We start from the raw sequence: 19,606 nt of genomic DNA, 5'->3' as shown, positions 1-19,606 counted from the left end.
CATTACTAATCCATTACGTCACCTTCACACTGAGTCAGCCCGAAGCTGCAGACAAACCATCAATCAGAGCTGGTACCTGGGGTGAAGCCGATTTGCCATCCTTGTCCCAGACCAGACAGGATGCAAAGGTCAGGGTGACTCTGAGTCAGAAGCCAGGCCGGAGGGCAGTGGTCAGTATGCCAGGGATTTCAAAAGCCCTGCGGTAAAGGCAGGGCAGGGGATGGTCAGGCTGGCCAAGCAGAAATGCAGGGAAGGAGCTGATGATTCACCTTCACCCAGAACCTCAGTTTGCAAAGCACTTTCACTAAATAACCATGAGTCTCAAGGTAGAAGTTACTTCCATATTATAGAAGAGGCAGTGGAGGCCCAGGGGAACCTGTTCCCAGTGTCACCAGTATGGCAGCTACGGTTTTGGTCTGCCTGACAGACACTTCCTGTGAGGGAACAGGCCCACGCGCCTCGTACGCACCAGATGTGAGACCAGGCTTTTTCCTGAAAAGTCTGTCCTTGCCTTGAGACCGCCAGGAGAGAGGGCAGCAGAGCTGAGCCAGAGGGCAGCGACATGCTAATAAATGCCAGAGTACCAGCTCCCGGAGGGTGCAGTCCTCTCACTTTGGCCTCGTTCAGGCTGCCAGTGTGATACTGAATGCAGGGTTGGCAAGAGAGGAGCCGGGGGGAGCCAGCTGCAGCGCCCCCAGGGCAGGGCCCACAGCCTGGTTGGTGAGCTCTCCCTGCAGTCCCCTGAGCCACGCAGGCTCTTTCCTGCCTGAGTAGGGATTTGCTTCTGTTGTTGGCAAGTAAAGGGCTCGAGACTCCTCCCTGAACCCATGGAGGAGTCGATCTCAGGGGTGGGGATCTTCCCTCCCTGCCCCCTGCTCCCTCAAGGGAGAGGTGACCAGACCTGGCAAGTGGTAGGAATCAAGCCAAGGAGGTGCCCCCACAGTCAGGGGAGGTAGGGAGGTGCCCATCCCTGTTCTCCCCCAGCGGCCCCTTGCTGCCCAGGCGGCCTCACAGACAGGGCTGGGCAGGGACTCCACTTGCTGGTCGCAGGTGGTATTGGTTCTCCAGGAAGGGCCAGGGGCCCAGAGGAGCCAGCATGGTCCTCTTGGGACCAGGGTATGTTCAGTGGGCAGGGAGGAAGGTACCTGCCCTTCTCCAGTCACTAGACCCTGCCTGTCTGGGCCTCACTCTGGGCCACAGTGCAGAACCTGGAAGGGACCGCACTCGTTTCCTAGATGTGCAGATGTAGCCCAGGACGGGGCAAAGGCTTCTGATACCTGAGGAGTTGGGCGGGGGAGCCCACCCCCTGTCCCTGTGGCCGGAAGCCAGGGGACACTGCACAGGTGACTCTGCCATGACCCACTTCTGCCCTGCTTGCCTGTCTGGAAACCTCATTGTTTCCCGGCAGGAAACAACAGGAAACGTTCCTAGAGTCGTTTGCTTAGGAGGCTGGCCCGGTTGATCTGATGACAGCAGAGCGGAAACCGCCGCCTAGTGTCTGAGCTGCTGAAGGGCTGAATGTGGAAGCGCCTGGGAGACCTGGAGGCTGGACAGCCCAAGCCCCTCAGGCTGCGGACAAGTAGGGCTGTAGTGGATAGGCGGGTATACCCTGCCCGAGGTGCAGCCGCCCCCACTGAGTGCCGAGCAGTGGCCCCCATGTGTCCAGAAATTCTGATTTTTAAAGAGCAGCCCAGTACCCACATTTTTATGTAAAATTTCTTGATTTTTAAATGCTAGCAACTAGTTACAGAAACATTTAGAAAAAAATTGCATGGATCAGTCAAATGAAACACGTCTTCAGGCCATCGTCTGCAGCATCTAGTTTTGAGCCTACATGGAAATCTCTCCCTTACCTGTGGGGTCTTCCCAGCCTCCCCTTCTAATACCTCCTTCCTTGCAACTGCCAGCCCGCGTCTGTGCCCACCCAGAGCCCGCTCCCCTGTGGCCCCCTCATACTCTACCCACAGGGGACTGAGAGACCTCCCTGCTTCCAGACCCTGTGGCTCCCCCTTTTGAAGGTCACACCAGGAAAACAGACATCCCCTCTCCACCGTGTCCTTGCTGCAGCCACCCACAGACCCTCGAGTCCTCCTTCCAGTCCCTGCAGACAACAGTCCTCGCCCCAAACCGCTGCTATCCTATCTGTGCTGATTCCAGGGCAGCCACAAGATTGCCAGGAGAAATATCAACAACCTGGTGTATGTAGATGACACCACGCTAATGACAGTGAAGAGGGACTAAAGATCTGCTTGATGAGGGTGAGCGGAAGAGGAGGCTGAAAAAGCTGGCTTTAAACTTATCATTCAAAACTAAGATCATGGCATCCGATCCCGTCACTTCATGCAAACAGAAGGGGAAAAAGCGGCAACAGTGACGGACTTGATTTTCTAGGGCTCCAGAATCACTGTGGACAGTGACTTCAGACATGAAAGTAACAGATACTTGTTCCTTGGAAGAAAAGCTGTGACAAACCTAGACAGCTGTTTTAAAAGTAGACATCACTTTGCCAACAAAGATCCATATAGTCAGTTATGGTTTTTCCAGTAGTCATATATAGATGTGAGAGTTGGACCATAAAGAAGACTGAGCGCCGAAGAATTGATGCTTTCAAATTGTGGTGCTGAAGAAAGACTCTTGAGAGTCCTTTAGATTGCAAGGAGATCCAACCAGTCAATCCTAAAGGAAATCAACCCTGAATATGCATGGGAAGGACTGATGCTAAAGCTGCAGCTCCAATACTTTGACCACCTGATGTGAAGAGCCGACTCACTGGAAAGGCCCTGATGCTGGGAAAGATTAAAGGCAAAAGGATAAAGGGGCAGCAGAGGATGAGATGGTTAGATGTCAGCTCCACAAGGGTAGAAACTTGAAAGTTTTGCCCACTGAGGTGTCTATCCAACACCCAGAACAGTGTCTGGCACCCACTGGAAATAGACATTCAGTATTTGTCAAACCGCCTGTACTTAAGACTGTCACCAGGAAAAGGGCCAGGACTGTAGGGACATGCCTGCCAGAGTTGCCTCCACTCACCACCAGAAACCATGCAAACGCCACAGATGGTTTGGAGGGGGTCCTAAAAATGACCCTGAAACAGTTTATGCCTCAAAGGCAGGTGCTGGCCTGTAAGTCCCCAAGGCAGAGTCAGGAACTGTTAGGGGACATGGCAGGTAACACAAAGGAACGAGTATAAAAAGCAAAGTGACGTGGGTGACCCATCCACCTAGGGCGGCAGCGCCAGGAAATGTGCAGGGTGCCCTGCCAGCGAGCAGGCGCTCCCTGCAGCCCAGCCTGGCGTCTTAGCTGCAGGATCTCTCAGACCTGCTGGCTCAGGATGGTCCCACCCCTCGGAATCTCGGGGCGTGAGAAAAACCACAGAAAGGTGGCATGCCAGAGCTGCAGGGCACAGAGGTCTTCCAGGAAGTAGGTCCACATTCGCCTGCAGTGTTTGCTGATGCCGGAGCAGAGCCGCAGCGCGCCCCCCGGGGACCAGCTCTGGACGCAAGACGCCCGTGCAGAGTAGTTCCCAGCGAAGCCTCCAGAGGGCGCCAGCGTCGCAGCTCTGTGCAGCCCGAGCTCAAATCCTGTTGCCAGGCCAACGGCCCACTTCTGTGCTGGGAAAAGGCCGCTGTGGCTTTGCAAATGAAGGGGACTCCAGCGACCCTGCCCCACATCAGGCAGGGCCCCGCACACAGCAGATGCCCATATCCAGGGGATCTGACTCTAAAACACCTGCAGCCCAGCACAGGGCCTGCTGCTGCTGCTAAGTCGCTTCAGTCGTGTCCGACTCTTTTCGACCCCAGCGACGACAGCCCACCAGGCTCCCCTGTCCCTGGGGTTCTCCAGGCAAGAACACTGGAGTCACAGGGGATGTGACTCTAAAAGACCTGCAGCCCAGCACCGAGGGCACTTGCCAGGAGGGTGGTGGGAGTTCTCAGACCTCTCCCTACTCCTTGTCAACCACGGAGACCCCATAGACTCAGAGATGGGAGCACGTGGGTGCCTGCAGGGGTGCGGAGCTCAGGGGTGCGGAGCTCAGGGCTGGAGATCCGCTACTTGTGCTGGCGTCTCCCCACAGCAGGGAGCAGGGGGATCCCTTCAGAGCCTGCGTGTTCATCCATCATCAGCTGATACATCTGAGATCGGAAGTCAGGACCCGGGCCAGTAATGGCACTGCCTTTCCAGAAACCTGTATGGAGCTTGGCCGGTGGCTGTGCCCAGGTTCTAAGAACAGGCAGCCTGAGGAGGGAAGGGGAGCAATGCCTCTGACGGGGTACCCCTCCCACAGCGACAGGTGAGAGCACACTGCTCCCCAGGCAGAGCCTGTAGGAAGGAGGGCATTAGGCTGCAGGGTCTGAGCCCCGGGAACAACCGCATCAGGAAGAAGGCAGATGCCCAGGTGAAGATTCTGATCCCCTTCATCCCCTTTTCCCTCCAGGCGCCCCCGGTGGGAACCACCTGTGCCCCCACCCCGCACATGCGGCAGGCTAGTAGAAGGGCTCACCAAGAAGACTTGGCAGCAGCCCCCCAGGTCAGCATCCAGCACCAGGGCAGGCGACTCCAGCATCCTGTTCGCACCCTGAGCCCCAGGAGCGCTGCTGACAGCTGCAGGGCATCCATGTGGTTTAGGTCAGGGTGCTGGATCACGCCCCAGTGCACAGCTCTGCTCCCCCATGTACTCCGGGGGAACCAGAGCAAGTCCCAGCCTCTCTGAGCCTCAGACTCCGATCGGCACCGTGAGGAAGGTAACAGCTGGTTGTCCCCAGACTCAACCAGCCCAGTGGGCTGAAGGCACAAGCCAAAGGGCACAGCGTGCGGAGGTATGAGCTGGAGGCTGGGTTTGCCATGGCCCTGCTCTTTATCCCAGTGACAGCATCCCAGGCAGGAGTGGATGCTGCGCAGGTCCCTCTCCTTGGCTCCCCTGTCACCCTATGGGTGGCGCTGCCCACGAGATCACCCCCGCCTCACTGCTCCTGCAAAGGTCCACACCACGCACACCTCAGGGCTGCATGTATTCACTGGTGTTTTATTGGACTTTCCATGGGCAGCATGGACAGCCCCAGGGCCCATCACCCACCCCGATCCCTGCTCTGGGGCCCGGGCTGGGAGCTGTCCGCCTCTCGATGTCTTCTCCTGAGGCATGCCATCACTGGGCCCCAGCCCCTGGGCTCAGGCTGCCATCTTGAGAGGGAAACCCAGTTTGCCCAGGGCCTTTTTGGGCCAGGCTTCCCAGCCCGGGCCCATCCCTGTCAGGCACAGGCAAGCTCTCCTGAGGAGGGGCTCAGAGCCCCGGGCAGTGCCTATCCACCCCAGGCTGAGGTCAGACCCTGACTGCACACAGCATGGCAGGCTCAGACCTACAGCTTGGTGTTGAGGTGGAAGGAGAAGTGGGGTGCTGTGTAGGCTGTGGCAGGTGGCACGTGCCATGGAGACGAGGCCGGGCAGAGTCTGTGGCACAGGGCACCGTCAAAGGATGCCGGTGGGAGGTGCATCAGGCCAGCGGTCATGGGCGAGGGTGCTGTGGCGGCCAGCAGGTTGGCCGGGAAGGCAGGGATGACCAGGGGGCTGAAGGGGAGGGTGGCCTGGCCCTTTAAGGGGCCCAGGGTGCCAGCAAAGTTCAGTGGACAGCGCAGCATGGTACCCCTGTAGGCCTCCGGGAGGGCGGGGCCCAGCAGGCAGGAGACGGCCAGGTCAGGGCCCCCGGGCTTGGTCCCACACTCCTGGGCGTTCGCCTCCTTCAGAAAGGGAGACACTGCCCGCAGTTTTTTGCCGCCGTGGACCGAGCCGTCTTCCGCCAGGCTGCGCTTGTGGCCCAGGCCTGGGCTGCTCGGGAAGGTGGGCAGGGGCACGGGGCTCTCAGCAGGGACCTTGGTCATGGGGGACACCCAGCAGGCTTTGGGTTTGGGGCAGAGGCTGCCCTTTCTGGAGCTGCCCTTGTGGAATGCAGAAGGGCGGCCGGCATCCCCGCCCCACACCAGTGGGGGCTCTTTGGCTGGCAGCCCCTCCTCCTTGGCAGGGGGCCCCAACAACACCCTATCTTTAAGACTGGGGAAAAGGTCCCTGGGACGCTGGCTGATAGGCTTCAGCACCTCGCTGGGGTAGGCGTGGAAGCAGCCGGTGACGACGGGGGCCGACGGGCGAGGGCCTGCCTGTGTCTCCCCCCAGAGGCCGCCCCCAGGGGCCTGCCTTCCTTCCAGAGGTGTCAGCCGGTGCCTGGAGTCCTCGGCCGGCCCTCCTGGGCTCTGGGGACTCTCCATGGGCGGGGCGGCTGGGGGTGCCTGGGGCTCCCCACCTGCCCCGTGGCGACAGCCCTCCTCCTGACACTGCAAGGCCTCCGCCTTGCTCACCTGGGCCAGGAGCTTCTTTTTGGCCAGCGGTGACATGATACCATGTGTCCCTCTGCAGTAGAAGCTGGACAGGAGCCGTTTGTAGGCCTCAGGGCAGCCACTGGCACCCAAAAAGGGCAGAGAGGGCCCCGCAGCCAGGCCTCGCTGCTCCATGCCGTCTCTGGGTGTCTCCTGGCTAGGAAGCCTTGCCAGGTCAGGGGCATCTGTTTTGGTCTTTGCTGGCATCAGCTAGAATGAGAAAAGGCCAAGCCTCAGGGCTGTGGTGAGCCATGCAATGCTGACCTGGGGACGTGGGGACAGGAGGGAGCCAGCCCTTCCAGCACCTTCGTGCAAAACTGTCAAAAGGCGTCCCATCCCCTGAACAGACACAGCTGGTGTCAGGACTCGGGGACTGGTGAAATGGGGTGCAGGCTAGGACTCAGACTCCACGTGTACCCCCAACTTGAGGGCCCTCAAGTAGTGAACCACTCTATGACCCTTGCCCCCCGCCCGGTGCTGCCCTTGGGGGAGGGGGGTGTTCTGGGGGTTCCAGGCAGGGAGCTCGGCAGCCACAGTGAGCTGGTAAGGGGCGCTTTGAGAGGCATGGCATGGGGCTCAGAGCTCACCTGGTCCACCCGCTTCTCCTCCTTGACCTTCTTTGGCCTCTCAGTGGCCCCATCATCCCCCCGAGGCTCCTTGGCCATCTTGTACTGCTTCCTGGGCTTGGAGGGGGGCAGGGGCTTGTCATCCTCCCCCTTCAGGTGCCGCACGTATGGGAGGACCAGCCTGGGGAAGAACAAGGCATGTTGCCAGGGGGCCGGGCTGGCAGGAGGCTCCCACCCTCTAGGCCCACCCCAGCTTCCCCCCCAGCCCAGACTGCCAACACCCCTGCCCGACCAGCACACAGACACCCCCCAGCCGCGGGGGCCGTCACCCGCCCCCAGCCCCACCGCCCAGCGGAGTTGCCGGGTGACGGCCCCGGGGCCCCGCACCTCTCGTAGTGGCGGCGCGTGCATGTGGCCGCGCTGGTGCTGCCCGGGCTGCCCCCCAGCTCGTCGTACACATTCTTCCAGAGGCGGCGGCCAGTCACCTGCAAGGGCGCCACGTCAGGGCACAGCTGGCGGGTGCCCCCTGCCTGCGGGGTCCTCGCAGCTCGGGGTCCCCACCCGGAGGCTGTTTCTAATTGCTTCTCTGCCAGCAGGGGCGGGGAGGTTGGAGGGGCCTCCCCTGGCCAGCAGCCAGCCAAGTCCCCCTCCCAGGGGCTGCCTGAGCACTGGCCCTTGGTGAGTGCAAGGACAGGACAGATGGAAAGGGTGACGATCTTGCTCGGAACACCAAAGAACGGCAGATAGGGCAGGTCCCTCCTCCCTGCAGCGCACAGGGAGCTGGGGAAAGGGCAGGGTTTGGACACCGCCTCATCCTCCTGCCGACGGGAAAGGGCAGGTCTGCTAAGCTCCCTCTTTTCCCGAGGCCCCAGGGGCACAGCTGATGTGCTGGGAGACGCGGCAGGGTGAGGACTCAGAGGAGCCATCCTTACCAGTTCATAGGCCCCTAGCTTCTCCACGGCCTTGTAGATCTTCCACAGGTTAACTGGGGACAAAAGGGGGCGGGACCCCTGTCAGTCTTGGTGGGAGGAGGGGGCAGCCAGCTGCCTGTCCCCATGGCCCTGTCAGGCTGGCACAGAACCAGCACATACCCAGACAGGGCCACCAGGATGGCTGGGCAGACCGCACCCTGTGTGCTGGGGGCCCAGTGGCCTGTGAGGATGGACATCTGGCCACACCCACTGCCAGGCCAGTGCCTGGAGGGGGGCAGCCTTTCTGTGTGCAACCCCGGTGGGCTGGCACGTCGGGGGTCGCCCCGAATGGAGGTCCCCTGCTGGGCCCCCCTCCCGTGCCTGCACCCCGGGGACGCACTCTGCTTGAAGCCGAGATGGGGCACCCTCTCGATGGGCGTGTGTCGCTCCTTCATGAACTTGTAGAGGCTGACCAGGAAGGCCTGCTCCTCCTCCTGCTCCTCCTCCCGCTCCCCGCCTGCCTCGGGGGGCTCCTGGGGAAAGAACACGAGGCAGTGGGATGAGCCCCCAGTTGGTAGGAGGCTGCGGAGAGGTGGAACCACTGGCTGCTGGGGAGGGAGGAGATGCATGGCCACCAACTCCAGGCTCCCAGAGGAGGGAGCAGACCCTCACACCCAACTCTGGGCTGCAGAGGTTGTTCCTGGGGTCAGAACAGAGGTGTTCCACATTAGCCCAGGACCCCAGGTCAGGATCCAAGAGGCCTGGTTACAGGGATGGCCATGGGAGCAGCCCTGCCCCTTCTCCAAGCTTCTGATCTTCTTCACCTGGCTGTAGGTTGTCACGTCGCCATCTCAGCTCCTCTACCAGACTCTGAGCTCCTGGAGGCAGGCTCTGTGGCCCTGGGGCCCCCAGTGGCCCCTGTGGTCCAAACCAAAGGATGGTGCGTTCATCTGTGTGGGGCCATTCCACCAGGCTTGCTTCCGTGGTCTGCCATTCATGTGCTCAGTGCGGGAAGGAGAGACCCTGTCCTGGGCTCCAAAGGGCCCTTGTGTCCAATGCACAGGTCTTTTGGTTTCTGCTCCCAGTGGGAATTTCTCCTGATGCTCTTCCTGTGGCTGGTGGCTCAGGGCAGGGGCTACTGTTGGGCTGGGGTTGGGGTCCCAGCTGGGGTGGCCCCAAACACGAGAGGGCTGGCAACCATCATCAGGGTGAGAACCGTGCAGAGAGCCATGTGTTCCAAAAATACTCTATTCAAAGTGTCATGACCGTAGTTTTGACTAATCAAAGACCTCTGGAAATAAACATGCCAGCTTGCACGTTACCTATGAAATTGGAACACAGTGCCGTGCCTCAAAACAGAGGCACTCTGACCACTGCTCTTCAGACGAACATGCTTTTCTGTTCCTCTTCTCTGAACTCCAGGAAATCTGTTAAAACCTGTTCCCATTTGCAGCTCCCTCCAGCCTGTGCCTCCGAAGCAAATGGCCAGAGAGCACTGAAGCAGAGGCTAAGGGCTATGACTGGGCTGGCCGCGCGGCAGCGCCGATCTCACTGCGGGGCAGAAGGGCGCACGTGCCGCCTAACCTTGCAGAACAGAGCTTACCCTGTCTCATAGATCAGGGCTCCAGGCCAGCCTCATGCAGAAGGGTTCTGCTGTGAAAACCAAGCCTGAAAGTCCAGCCAGAGGTGATGGGCGAGCCCTCCCGTCTGCCCAGCGCCCAGTCAAGGCCCCAGACAGTGGGGCTGTGCCCCTCTCTGGACTCTTTTAGGGTTGGGGGGGTTAGGGAACACATCTCCAGGGCGTCTCCAAGTCACCTGGGAGGCTGCACACAGGTGGGGCAAAGTGAGGGGCAGGAAAGAGGCCCCCAGAGGGGGAGGGGTGGCCCAACTCACCTCCAGGTGCACGGGGCTCCGGCTTCTCGGCTCACCATCGGGCTGAGGAGACACTGGTGGGTCTAGGGGCTCCCCTTCCTCTGACTGCTTCCTTTTCCCTTTGACCGGAGGTGCTGGGGGAGAAGGGCAGGGGAGAGTGAGAACATGAGATGCTGGCGGAGGAGTGGGTGGCAGGAGGGCAGCGTGGCATCCGAATGGCCTGGTGGGGGTCAGTCCTTGCCACCCTCTGCTTGTGGTGCCCAGCTGCTGCAGGCGGCCTCTGAACCACACGGGTTCCCCTGACTCTGCCGCTCCCACAGCCCCACCCATGCCACACCTGCCGGTTTTCCTTACTCCATTTAGCCCTCTTCCCAAAACTATGAAGGGAGACCCTTAGTCACCCTGGGGTCAAGTCAGAGAAGGCTGGGGCCATGGTGCTCGGGGAAACTGTCTCCAAACCCCACCTCTCCACATCAGAGAGTATTTGCAGCGGCTGCTAAGAGAGCTGCAGAGGCTCCCATGTTTGTGGGTCCTCAAAGCACCATGGGGGCTGCTGGGACCATAGACCCTCCATGAATAACCAAGAAGAAAGTTCCCATTTATGAAGCAGCCAAGCTTTTCTTAAGCATCCCTCATGATCCCATGCATGCTTAGTCATGTCTGATTTGTTTGCAACTCCAGAGACTGTAGCCCACCAGACTCCTCCATCCATGGGATTCTTCAGGCAAGAATACTAGAGTGGGTTGCCATGCTCTCCTCTAGGGGATCTTCCTGACCCAGGGATCAAACTCGCGTCTCTGGCGTCTCCTGCACTGGCAGGCAGCTTCTTTACCACTAGTGCCACCTGGGAAGCCCAGCAGAGTCCTAACTGCCCGTAATTAGGCCACACACTCCCCTCGCCTTCATGGCTCCTGGTGACCCTTCAGGTCTCACCTGACAAGCCCCAAGCAGGTAGTGGGGGGCCCTTCCCAGCCCTCAGCCAAACACAGCACTTCTCTCTAGTCATCCTCACCTCCTCACACCATACGGATGGGGCCATCCAGACTGAGATGCCCATGGCTTGTCTGGCCTCCTGACAGCTTGGTGAGGCCGCCCAGCACCCCCACACAGCAGGTGGCAGGTAAGGGAAAATGTCTCCTCTGTCCGTGGGATATTCCATGCAAAAATACTGGAGCAGGTAGCCATTCCCTTCTCCAGGAGATCTTCCCAACCCAGGGATGGAACCCGGGTCTTCTGCATTGCAGGTGGATTCTTGACTGTCTGAGCTCCACAACAACCTGATGGAGGGCAGGGAGGAGCCAGGAGCTCAGTTGTCCTAAGGGCATCCTGTGAGTTGATGGCTGCAAAGACATAGCCACTGGAAGCCGCTCTGGCCACGCAGTGGGTGATTGGCCGTGTGAGACCACACTTTCTTTCCTCCTTTCTGTTCATGTTCCATGAACTGTCCTGGTTCACTCCAGCTCAGAAAATCCTTACTGCTGGGAACCTGCAAGATTCCTCCTCCGTCCCAGGTAGAAAAGAAACTAAGAACAAGAAACCTGGGCTTCCCTAGGGGCTCAGTGATAAAGAATCCGCCTGACGATGCAGGAGATATGGGTTTGATCCCTGGTCTGGGAAGATCCCACATGCTGTGGAGCAACTAAACCTGTGAGCCAAAACTACTGAGCCTGGGCTCTAGAGCCGGGGGCGGGGGACCCACAACTACTGAAACCCTCCAGCCAAGAACCTGTGCTCTTCAACAAGAGAAGCCACCACAGTGAGAAGCATGCCCTCCACAACCGCGGTAGAACCTGCTCACTGCAACTGGAGAAAAAGCCTGTGCAGTGACAAAGACCTAGCGCAGCCAAAAATAAAGAAGAAACCCGCAGCAGAGTGACCCTCAAGGCCAGCGATACCCAGAAGCCTGAGCCGTAGAACCTCTGACTGCTGGACAGTGTCCCCTTGGGCGGCTGTTCACGGAAGTGCCACGCAGGTTCTCGGCTCTGTGTCCCTGGCCCTTTCATATGTATGTTCTCTCAGTGAGTCCCCGAGGGATCCCGTTTTAAAGAGAGATTAAGTTGCCTGCCTCCCTGGGGGACCACATTCAAAGCAAGGTCTGTCTGACCACCCGTCCAGGGGCCTGGCCTCGCCATCACTAAGGCTGTGGTGCTTATCACCAACATCCACAAGCTTTGATGGGGAGTCCAAATAAGCCTGGAAGAGAAACCGAGCCTCATGCTAATTGGGCCTGGGCCGTCCTTGCAGGCCGGCTCCTGATCACCAGAGACATAGCCAATCTCCAGAAATAACTGGGTGCTAATCACTGACCCCTCCCACCCCTGACGATGCCTTTCCAACCGGGCCCTGGGCAACTCTGCACCTTCTTTCCTTCTGTGAATTGGGGCGGGGGTGGGGGGAAGAAAGACACTGCGGTCCTTTGCTAACTATCCGTGAATCCTGAAGCCTTCAGCTAATCGGCACGCCTCTGTCCCCCCAGCTTTTCTCCTTTCCCTTCCTGCCTTCTCTGCTCTGCTTTCACATCCTCTGTCCCTTCTTTCCTGAAGGGAAAATGCTCAGCTCCGAAGGACTCTCTCCACCTGTTCCTGTGACGAGGCTTCTCACTGGCACCCTCCTGCAGATCGGCGGGCCTCAGGGAAAGAAGGTGGTGGGACCAGGGCCCACTGGAATCACCAGGGAAAATTTAAAAGACATGGTGCCTGTCTCTCCCACCCTCCCCCAACATGAGTACGACTTAAGGTCCTGCACGGGGCACCAGGGGTTTCCTGGTGGCTCCGCAATAAAGAACCCATCTGCCAATGCAGGAGACATGGGATCCATCCCTGGGTCAGGAAGACCCCCTAGAGAAGGAAATGGCAACCCACTCCAGTATACTAGCCTGGGAAATCCCATGGACGGGGAGCTTGGCAGGCTACAATCTGTGGGGTCACAAAAGAATCAGACAGGACTTAACGCCTAAACAACAACAGGGGCTTCAGGGGTTCAAACTCCCCAGGGGGCCTGAGAGGGCAGCCAAATTAAGGGCCACCGGGACAGAGCGGCCCTGGTCCCTCCTGCTTGGTTGCAGGGGGCCACACTCTCCTAGGGAAATCTCCAGGACTTGGGCACTTGGGTCACCTGGGAAGGAGGTCACCATCTGAGCTGTTTCACCCCAGCAGAGACGGGGATGAAAGCCACAAAGGGAAAACACTCTGGCTCTGTGCTCTGTGCGCGGCCGAGTCTGGGGGAACGGGCCTCCATTCTCGCCCACCTGGGCCACAGCCCTGGATGAGGGGCGTGAGGAGAGTCTTCACCCTCCTTCCCCAGCCTGTCCTCTCCCTCTCTTCTCCAGTCATTGCGAGATCGTAGTTCCCGCTAAATCTTCATTTGGAAAAAGAGTTCTGCCTTGAGAAGTAAGTCCGAAACCCCCTCCCATATGGGCCGGGTGAGTCCTGTCTGCCCAGCTCCGGAGACCCCAGCATAGACTGAGTGATCTCCTCCCCGCATAGTTTGAAATTCTACTTCCCCCACAATCGAAAGGTTTGTAAGGAACACTCTGCGAGCTGGTTTTGGGCTTTCTGTTCTCTTTCATTCCTTGTGGAATGCTGGACCCATGCACAGTTTTAATTTCTGTTGCGTTGTAACAAAACTTACTATCCAGAGCTCAAGTCCCCCATCGTTACTCCTCTGAAAAAATTCCATCTGAACTTTAGGATAATTCTGTCACATTCCAAGATGAAAGAGAGAGAGGGAAAGGATGAAGGAGAAGAAAGAAACAAAAGCCACTGGGGTTTTTGACCGAGTTGCATTTAAACTTAGAAATTACTCTGAAAAATGCTAACGCCTTTCTGACGTGCATCCTCCTAAGCAGGAGCAGTGTCTCCACAGATGGAGGTCTCCTCCACAGGGCTCAGGGGCTCCTCCTCAAGGGCCCTGTGGCCCCCGCTGAGCTTATCCCCAGTTGGCGTGCCGCTAGACAACCAAGTGAGAAGAGCCCTGGCGACGGCAGCGGGACCTGGCTCGCAGCCCCGGCGCCCCTCATCCCAGCCGTGGGGCCCGGCCCCATCACGGGCAGCGCGCAGCCGTGGCAGCAGCATGGCTACGGCCCTTCCTGTGCCAGCAGTCTGCTCAACTCCACAGCTCTGTGGAAGTCAAGCTTAACCCTCGATCCCAAAACCGAGGCAGTGAAGAGGTTAATTTCAGTCACTAGCTGTGAAGGAGGAAGCTCCTGAAATGAAGCCCCCTGCTCTCAAGCCACCCCCCACCTCCACACTATGTACTTCACCATCTGAAACCAGTCTCCTAGGCCCTGGTCTGGGCACTTCTGAACACTGGCTCACTACATCTTCCCAGCACCCAGTGGGTATTATTATCTCTCTGCCCCATTAACAGATATTACAAGATCTGAGGATCTGAGAGGCTCAGTAACTCACTGAGGTCACACAGCTTACTAGCGGCAAAGCTGGGATTTGCAACCAGTGCGGTATCCCTGTCTCAAGACACTGACTCCAAGGTCTAGAGTCTTTTAATGGGAGCAGGGAGACCCCAGGGCTTCCCTGGTGGCTCAGTGGTAAAGAATCTACCTGCCAATGCAGGAGATGAGGGTTCGATCCCTGGGTTGGGAAGATCCCCCAGTGAAGGAAATGGCAAGCTACTCCAGTGTACTTGCCGGAAATGCCATGGAAAAAGGAGCCTGGCAGTCCATGAGGTCACAAAGAGTCGGACACGACTTAGCGACTAAACAACAATAAAGCGAGACCCCAGGTTCCTTGTCTGTGCTCAGAGGGTGAAAATTGACCGTCTCTCCCCAGGGGACCTGCAGTGCCACACTGCAGCCCCCCTGTTAGTCTGCTCACAAGAACCTGGGCCTGTCCTCCCAGAGAAGCTGAAGGCAGACGAGGTGGGGCAGGAGGAAGGGTGGGGAGGGGGCTCTGACCCCACACAGGTGTTTCTGGCCTTTACTTCGTTCTCCCACCTATAAGAGGGGTCTGTTAGACCCAGTGGGCCCAATGTTCTATGCAGAATGAAGCGAGAAACGAGGCTCTCCCCCAAAAAAACCACAGGTGGCTGTGTGCGTGCGTGTGTGTGTGTGAGATCTGAGGTCTGTCACTCCACTGTGTCTCAGTGCCTAGAGTTCTGCAGCTGCTTCATAAACATGACCTGCACTGATGGAGAGGAGCTGGGCTGCGCCTAGTTCAAGGCCTCTCTCCCTCCCTCTCTCTCTCTCCCTCCCTCTCTCTCACTCTCCCTCTCTCTCTCCCTCTCACTCTCTCGTCCCCTGCTCCTGCCCCGCCTCCTCACTCTCGGTGTGACGGAAAGGAAGCGACACTTCCTTTCATGAAAAGTCACCCACTGGGAGCACCGTGTCAATTACTACAATAATGGTAACAGAGGCCTCAATAACAACCAGCAGACTCGCCACACCTTCTTGCCTGAGGTTGTTGGCTTAAGTTGCTCTTTGGCTTGAGCTGGAGCTGAAACAAAGACAACCTTTGAAGCGGCCAGTCCACTCAGCTCGGAGCCAGCTGCCTGGCAGAGCAGTGGTTTGGGGAGGGGGGCCTGCCCAGGGCTGTGCTCCAGCCAGCATGGAGGACAGACGGACAACCTGGACACGTGCAGCCCCCACCTGCCCTGCCTCCATGTCTCAGGGGAGGGAAGAGGGGCCAGGGTTGGGGAGTAGCTGGGGCCAAGGTGACAGCCTTGAGTGTAGAAAAGAGGGGGTGTGGGGCACCCCACAATGTGAAACGACCAACCCCCAGACCCCCAGGATCTGGTGGTCCTGAAAGACCCCGATCCAGGGTGGGGCTGAGTCCCCACCGTCTTGTCCCTCCAAGTCTGGGTGGTATCTGGTGATGAAAGTGACAGCCCCATCTCTGTACTGCTTCCTGTGTCCCCACCAAACCGGGCTGGGTGGCGGCGTGTCCAGACGTGGGTCAACAGTAGACGCACAGCCAGGACAAAGGAAGGCTGCCTGACTTCTGCCTGGGGCACTCTTCTTTCTCTCTCTCCTAGTAGAGCTCTCCCAGAGTGGCTCTCGAAGCCCAGCCGGTAAAGCAAGGTCCAAGACGGGTGCGGGCCATCCCAGGTCAATTTCCCACCTGGGAACAGGAGACCATTGGGAAGGGCGAGAGGGGCAGGGTCTCAGAGGCCTAAACTGTCCTCACTGTCAGACCAGGGCTGGTCTCTAAGCCTCAGTTTCTCAGGCTGTAAGCCCCTCAGAGAGAGGGACTGATTCTGTGAGGTCCTTTATACCACGGCCATTCCAAGTTCGAGGTCCAGGGCTTGGACAGGACCTCCACCCTGGTGACCCAACCCACTAGCTGCCATCTCCGCCCTAGCACGGCCTCTGGGCACAGAGACCCCACACCCCCAACTTTGGTGCTCCAGTTGGGGCAAGAAGCACCTGTTATCCTCCCTTCAGCTCCGCGGACTTCTCTTGGCTAGCTGACGACCCCGCAAAGAAAGGGACCCTGGGTCTGGCCAGTACAGTGCCGCCAGACCCGCACCCTGAACCCTTGGGGGTCCGGCATCGGGCGATCTCCTCCCCCATTCCTTCCGGGGAGGCCTGAGGCCGGCGCGGCCGCACCCCCTGAACACTGCGCAAGGACAGAGACGAGGCAGCGATTCAGACTGAGCGCGAAGCCAAACGCTTCTCTCCTCGCAGCCCGTGCGTCTCCGTTTTCCACCCCCTCCCCGCCCCCCATCACTCGCGGGTCCGCCACGCTGTCCCTTCTGTAGCCCCAAGGGGAAAAAAGAGACACAAGAGAAAGATGAGCGGATCAAAGAAGGAAGTTACTTCTTCCCTGCCGGGGGTTGGGAGTGGGAGGATACAGAGGAGGGTGGACCGGAGACAAGAAGAGGAGAGACTACGGGAAAAAAAAGAAAAAAGGGAAGAGGAAAGAGAAAGGGTCGGGGGCAAGAAGCCGGTAACCGCCGAAGGATCAGTACAACTCTCGGCTTAAAGAGGAACAGTTGATTCTTCAAAATGCATTGAGCAAGTTCTTCAAAACCAGCGCAGAGTCACTTTCAGGAAACGGCGGCCGCAGTGGAAAGCGCCCCGCGCGCCCAGCGGACCCGGTGCCCCTTCTCGGCGGCGCCGGCGGATTCTGAGAACCGCCGGGATGTGACGGCGGGGAGGGGAGAGGGGAGGGTGGGGGGCGGGGGTACTGCAGACGGAACTGCTGCGGACAGCTGTCACAACAAATTAGCTGAGACCAGCTCGAGATTGAAAACCACAGCAGGAAGTGGGATGACAGAACCGTACAGGACTTGGTAAATTTCAGTCAAGAGACGACGAAGAGAGTTTCGAGATAAACGCCCGGGAAGCCCCTTGGCCGCCAAAACTTTTTGTCTTTCCTTTTTTCGAACAGCGCGCGCCCGACACTAGGCTTTGGCTCCGGCTCGCGGCGGGAGGACGCGGGCGTCCCGGGCCAGACTACCTCCCCGCGCTCTCAACCCCCGAGTCCACTCCCAGCCCCCGCTCGCCCCCCAAGGCAGCACCGACCGCCGCGAGCGCCGGGAAAGACCGGGCGCCACAAACTCGCCCTCGCGCGGGGCCGCCCGTCCCGTCCCGTCCTGGACGCACCGCAGAGCCACTTACCCATGGTCCGGAGAGCGCGCGCGGCGCCACCACAGCACCCTCCTCGCGTTCCTCTCTCCGGACCCCGCGCTCCCCGCGCGACTGACCCAGAGGCGCCGCTCGCCGGCCACCAACCCCCCCCCGGCCCCGCCCCTGCCCGCCCCCAGCCCCGCTCTGGGCTCCGGTTGGTGGGTCCAACTCTTCCGCGAGCGATGGGGACCGCCTCCTCAGCCCGCAGAACTCTGGGAGCTGTAGTGTGCTCTCTCCCTCCACAGGCGAAGAAGCTGCGGAGCTGGGCTCCTCACCCGGAGGGGCTGAGGTAGGACAGCCAGGAGTCACGGCTTCCTTGCGCCGCTGGAGGCAAAACTCGAGTCTTGGAAATGTCCTCTTTGGTCTTAAGCAGGGCACTGGGGTCTGGGTGGGGTAGCAAAGCGCTTCCGATTTTGACTTGAACTGGGTGGAAGACCTCTCCCATCTCCCTTCCAGCCCAGCTTAGAAGTAGAGATGGTTGGTGAAAGCTAAACAAGGACCCCTTCCAAAGTAACAAGTCCTCGGCCAAAGCTCTGTGGGGGCCCAGAAATGCCTGGGGCAGGAAACCTGCTGACAGGGGCCCGTGTCCACCTATTTCTCAAAGACAGAGAGGGCAGCTACAAGGTGAGCAGTGGAAAGGGGGGGCATGATCCCTGCTTGGGGAGATGAGGCTTCCAGTGGAGTAAGGGTCTTAGGAGATGCTGAGCCAGCTGCAGCTGGGCTTCTGCCAGAGGGAGAAGTAACTCAGCCATATTCACCTCACAGAAGAGAAAACTTGGGTTTTCTCTTGGGTTTAAGAATTCAAGGTCTGGAAGCATTGTTCACAATAGCCAAAGAGTAGGAGCAATCCAGTGTCCATTGATGGATGAATGGCTAAACTGTGGTCTGTACTCGGTTGCACCCAAGTCTTTGCCGCTCTTTGGACTATGGCCCACCCAGGCTCCTCTGTCCATGGGATTTTTCAGGCAAGAATACTGGAGTGGGTTGCCATTTCTTCCTCCAGGGGATCTTCCCAACCCAGGGATCAAACACATGTATCCTTCATGTATCTCCTGCATTGCAGGCGGGTTCTTTACTGCTGAGCCATCAGGGAAGCCCCTAAACTGTGGTGAAAGTGAAAGTCACTCAGTTGTGTCCGACTCTTTGTGACTCATGAACTATAAACTCTGTGGAATTCTCCAGGCCAGAATACTAGAGTGGGTAGCCTTTCCCTTCTCCAGGGGATCTTCCCAACCACCCAGGTCTCCTGCATTAAGGCAGATTCTTTACCAGCTGATCCACAAGGGAAGCCCAAGAATCCTGGAGCGGGTAGCCTATCCCTTCTCCAGGGGATCTTCCTGACCTAGGAATCTAACCGGAGTCTCCTGCATTGCAGGTGGATTCTTTACCAACTGAGCTATCAGGGAAGCCCGAAACTGTGGTATGTACATACAGTGGAATATCACTCAGTCTGAAAAAGGAAGGAAATTCTCACGTGTTCCACAACATGGATGAAACTTGAAGACATTATGCTAAGTAAAATAAACCAGACACAAGCTACAAATACTGTATGATTCCACGTATATAAAGTACTTAGAGTCAAATTCATGGAACAAATAGTATAGAATTATGGTTGCCAGGCTTCCCTGGTGGCTCAGATGGTAAAGCGTCTGCCTGCAATGCAGGAGACCTGGGTTCAATCCCTGGGTCAGAAAGATCCCCTGGAGAAGGAAATGGCAACCCACTCCAGTACTCTTGCCTGGAAAATTCCATGGACGGAGGAGCCTGGTAGGCTACAGTCCATGGGATTGCAAAGAGTCGGACATGACTGAGCCACTTCACTTCACTTATGGTTGCCAAGGGCTGGAGGGAGGGAGGCAGGATAGGGAGTTAGTATTTAATAAGGCTTGGAGAAGGCAATGGCACCCCACTCCAGTACTCTTGCTTGGAAAATCCTATGGATGGAGGAGCCTGGTAGGCTGCAGTCCATGGGGTCGTGAAGAGTCGAACACGACTGAGCGACTTCACTTTCACTTTTCACTTTCATGCATTGGAGAAGGAAATGGCAACCCACTCCAGTGTTCTTACCTGGGGAATCCAAGGGACGGGGGAACCTGGTGGGCTGCCGTCTCTGGGGTCGCACAGAGTCGGACACGACTGAAGTGACATAGCAGCAGCAGCAGCAGCTCAGATGGTAAAGACTCTGCCTCCAAAGCAGGAGACCTGGGTTCGATCCCTGGTTCTGGAAGATCCCCTGGAGAAAGGAATGGCAACCCACTCCAGTATTCTTGCCTGGAGGATTCCATGGACAGAGGAGCCTGGCAGACTACA

General features: G+C 58.4%; 1 protein-coding gene across 2 annotated transcripts; it reads right to left on the bottom strand.

Annotated features, from left to right (window-relative positions):
* Positions 1 to 4,119: 4,119 nt before the first annotated feature.
* ARID5A (AT-rich interaction domain 5A) lies at positions 4,120 to 17,399 on the bottom strand. 2 transcript variants are annotated; one of them, XM_055539344.1, is made up of 7 exons: positions 17,288 to 17,399; positions 9,733 to 9,845; positions 8,240 to 8,372; positions 7,861 to 7,913; positions 7,316 to 7,413; positions 6,950 to 7,109; positions 4,120 to 6,572 (listed from the first exon to the last, which is right to left on the bottom strand). In XM_055539344.1, exons 1-7 carry the CDS (start codon positions 17,289 to 17,291, stop codon positions 5,355 to 5,357), a joined length of 1,779 nt encoding a protein of 592 aa, XP_055395319.1. In that variant the 5' UTR covers positions 17,292 to 17,399; the 3' UTR covers positions 4,120 to 5,354. The 2 variants fall into 2 exon arrangements, with proteins under 2 accessions (XP_055395319.1, XP_055395320.1); XM_055539345.1 differs by lacking the exons at positions 8,240 to 8,372; positions 17,288 to 17,399 and having other exon boundaries at positions 9,733 to 9,837.
* Between the last annotated feature and the right edge of the window lie 2,207 nt (positions 17,400 to 19,606).

This window comes from Bubalus kerabau, chromosome 11 (assembly GCF_029407905.1).
Source record: "Bubalus kerabau isolate K-KA32 ecotype Philippines breed swamp buffalo chromosome 11, PCC_UOA_SB_1v2, whole genome shotgun sequence".
Classification (NCBI taxonomy): domain Eukaryota; kingdom Metazoa; phylum Chordata; class Mammalia; order Artiodactyla; family Bovidae; genus Bubalus; species Bubalus kerabau.
The sequence above is the reverse complement of the archived record's forward strand: the minus strand, read 5'-3'. Positions and strand labels throughout refer to the sequence as shown.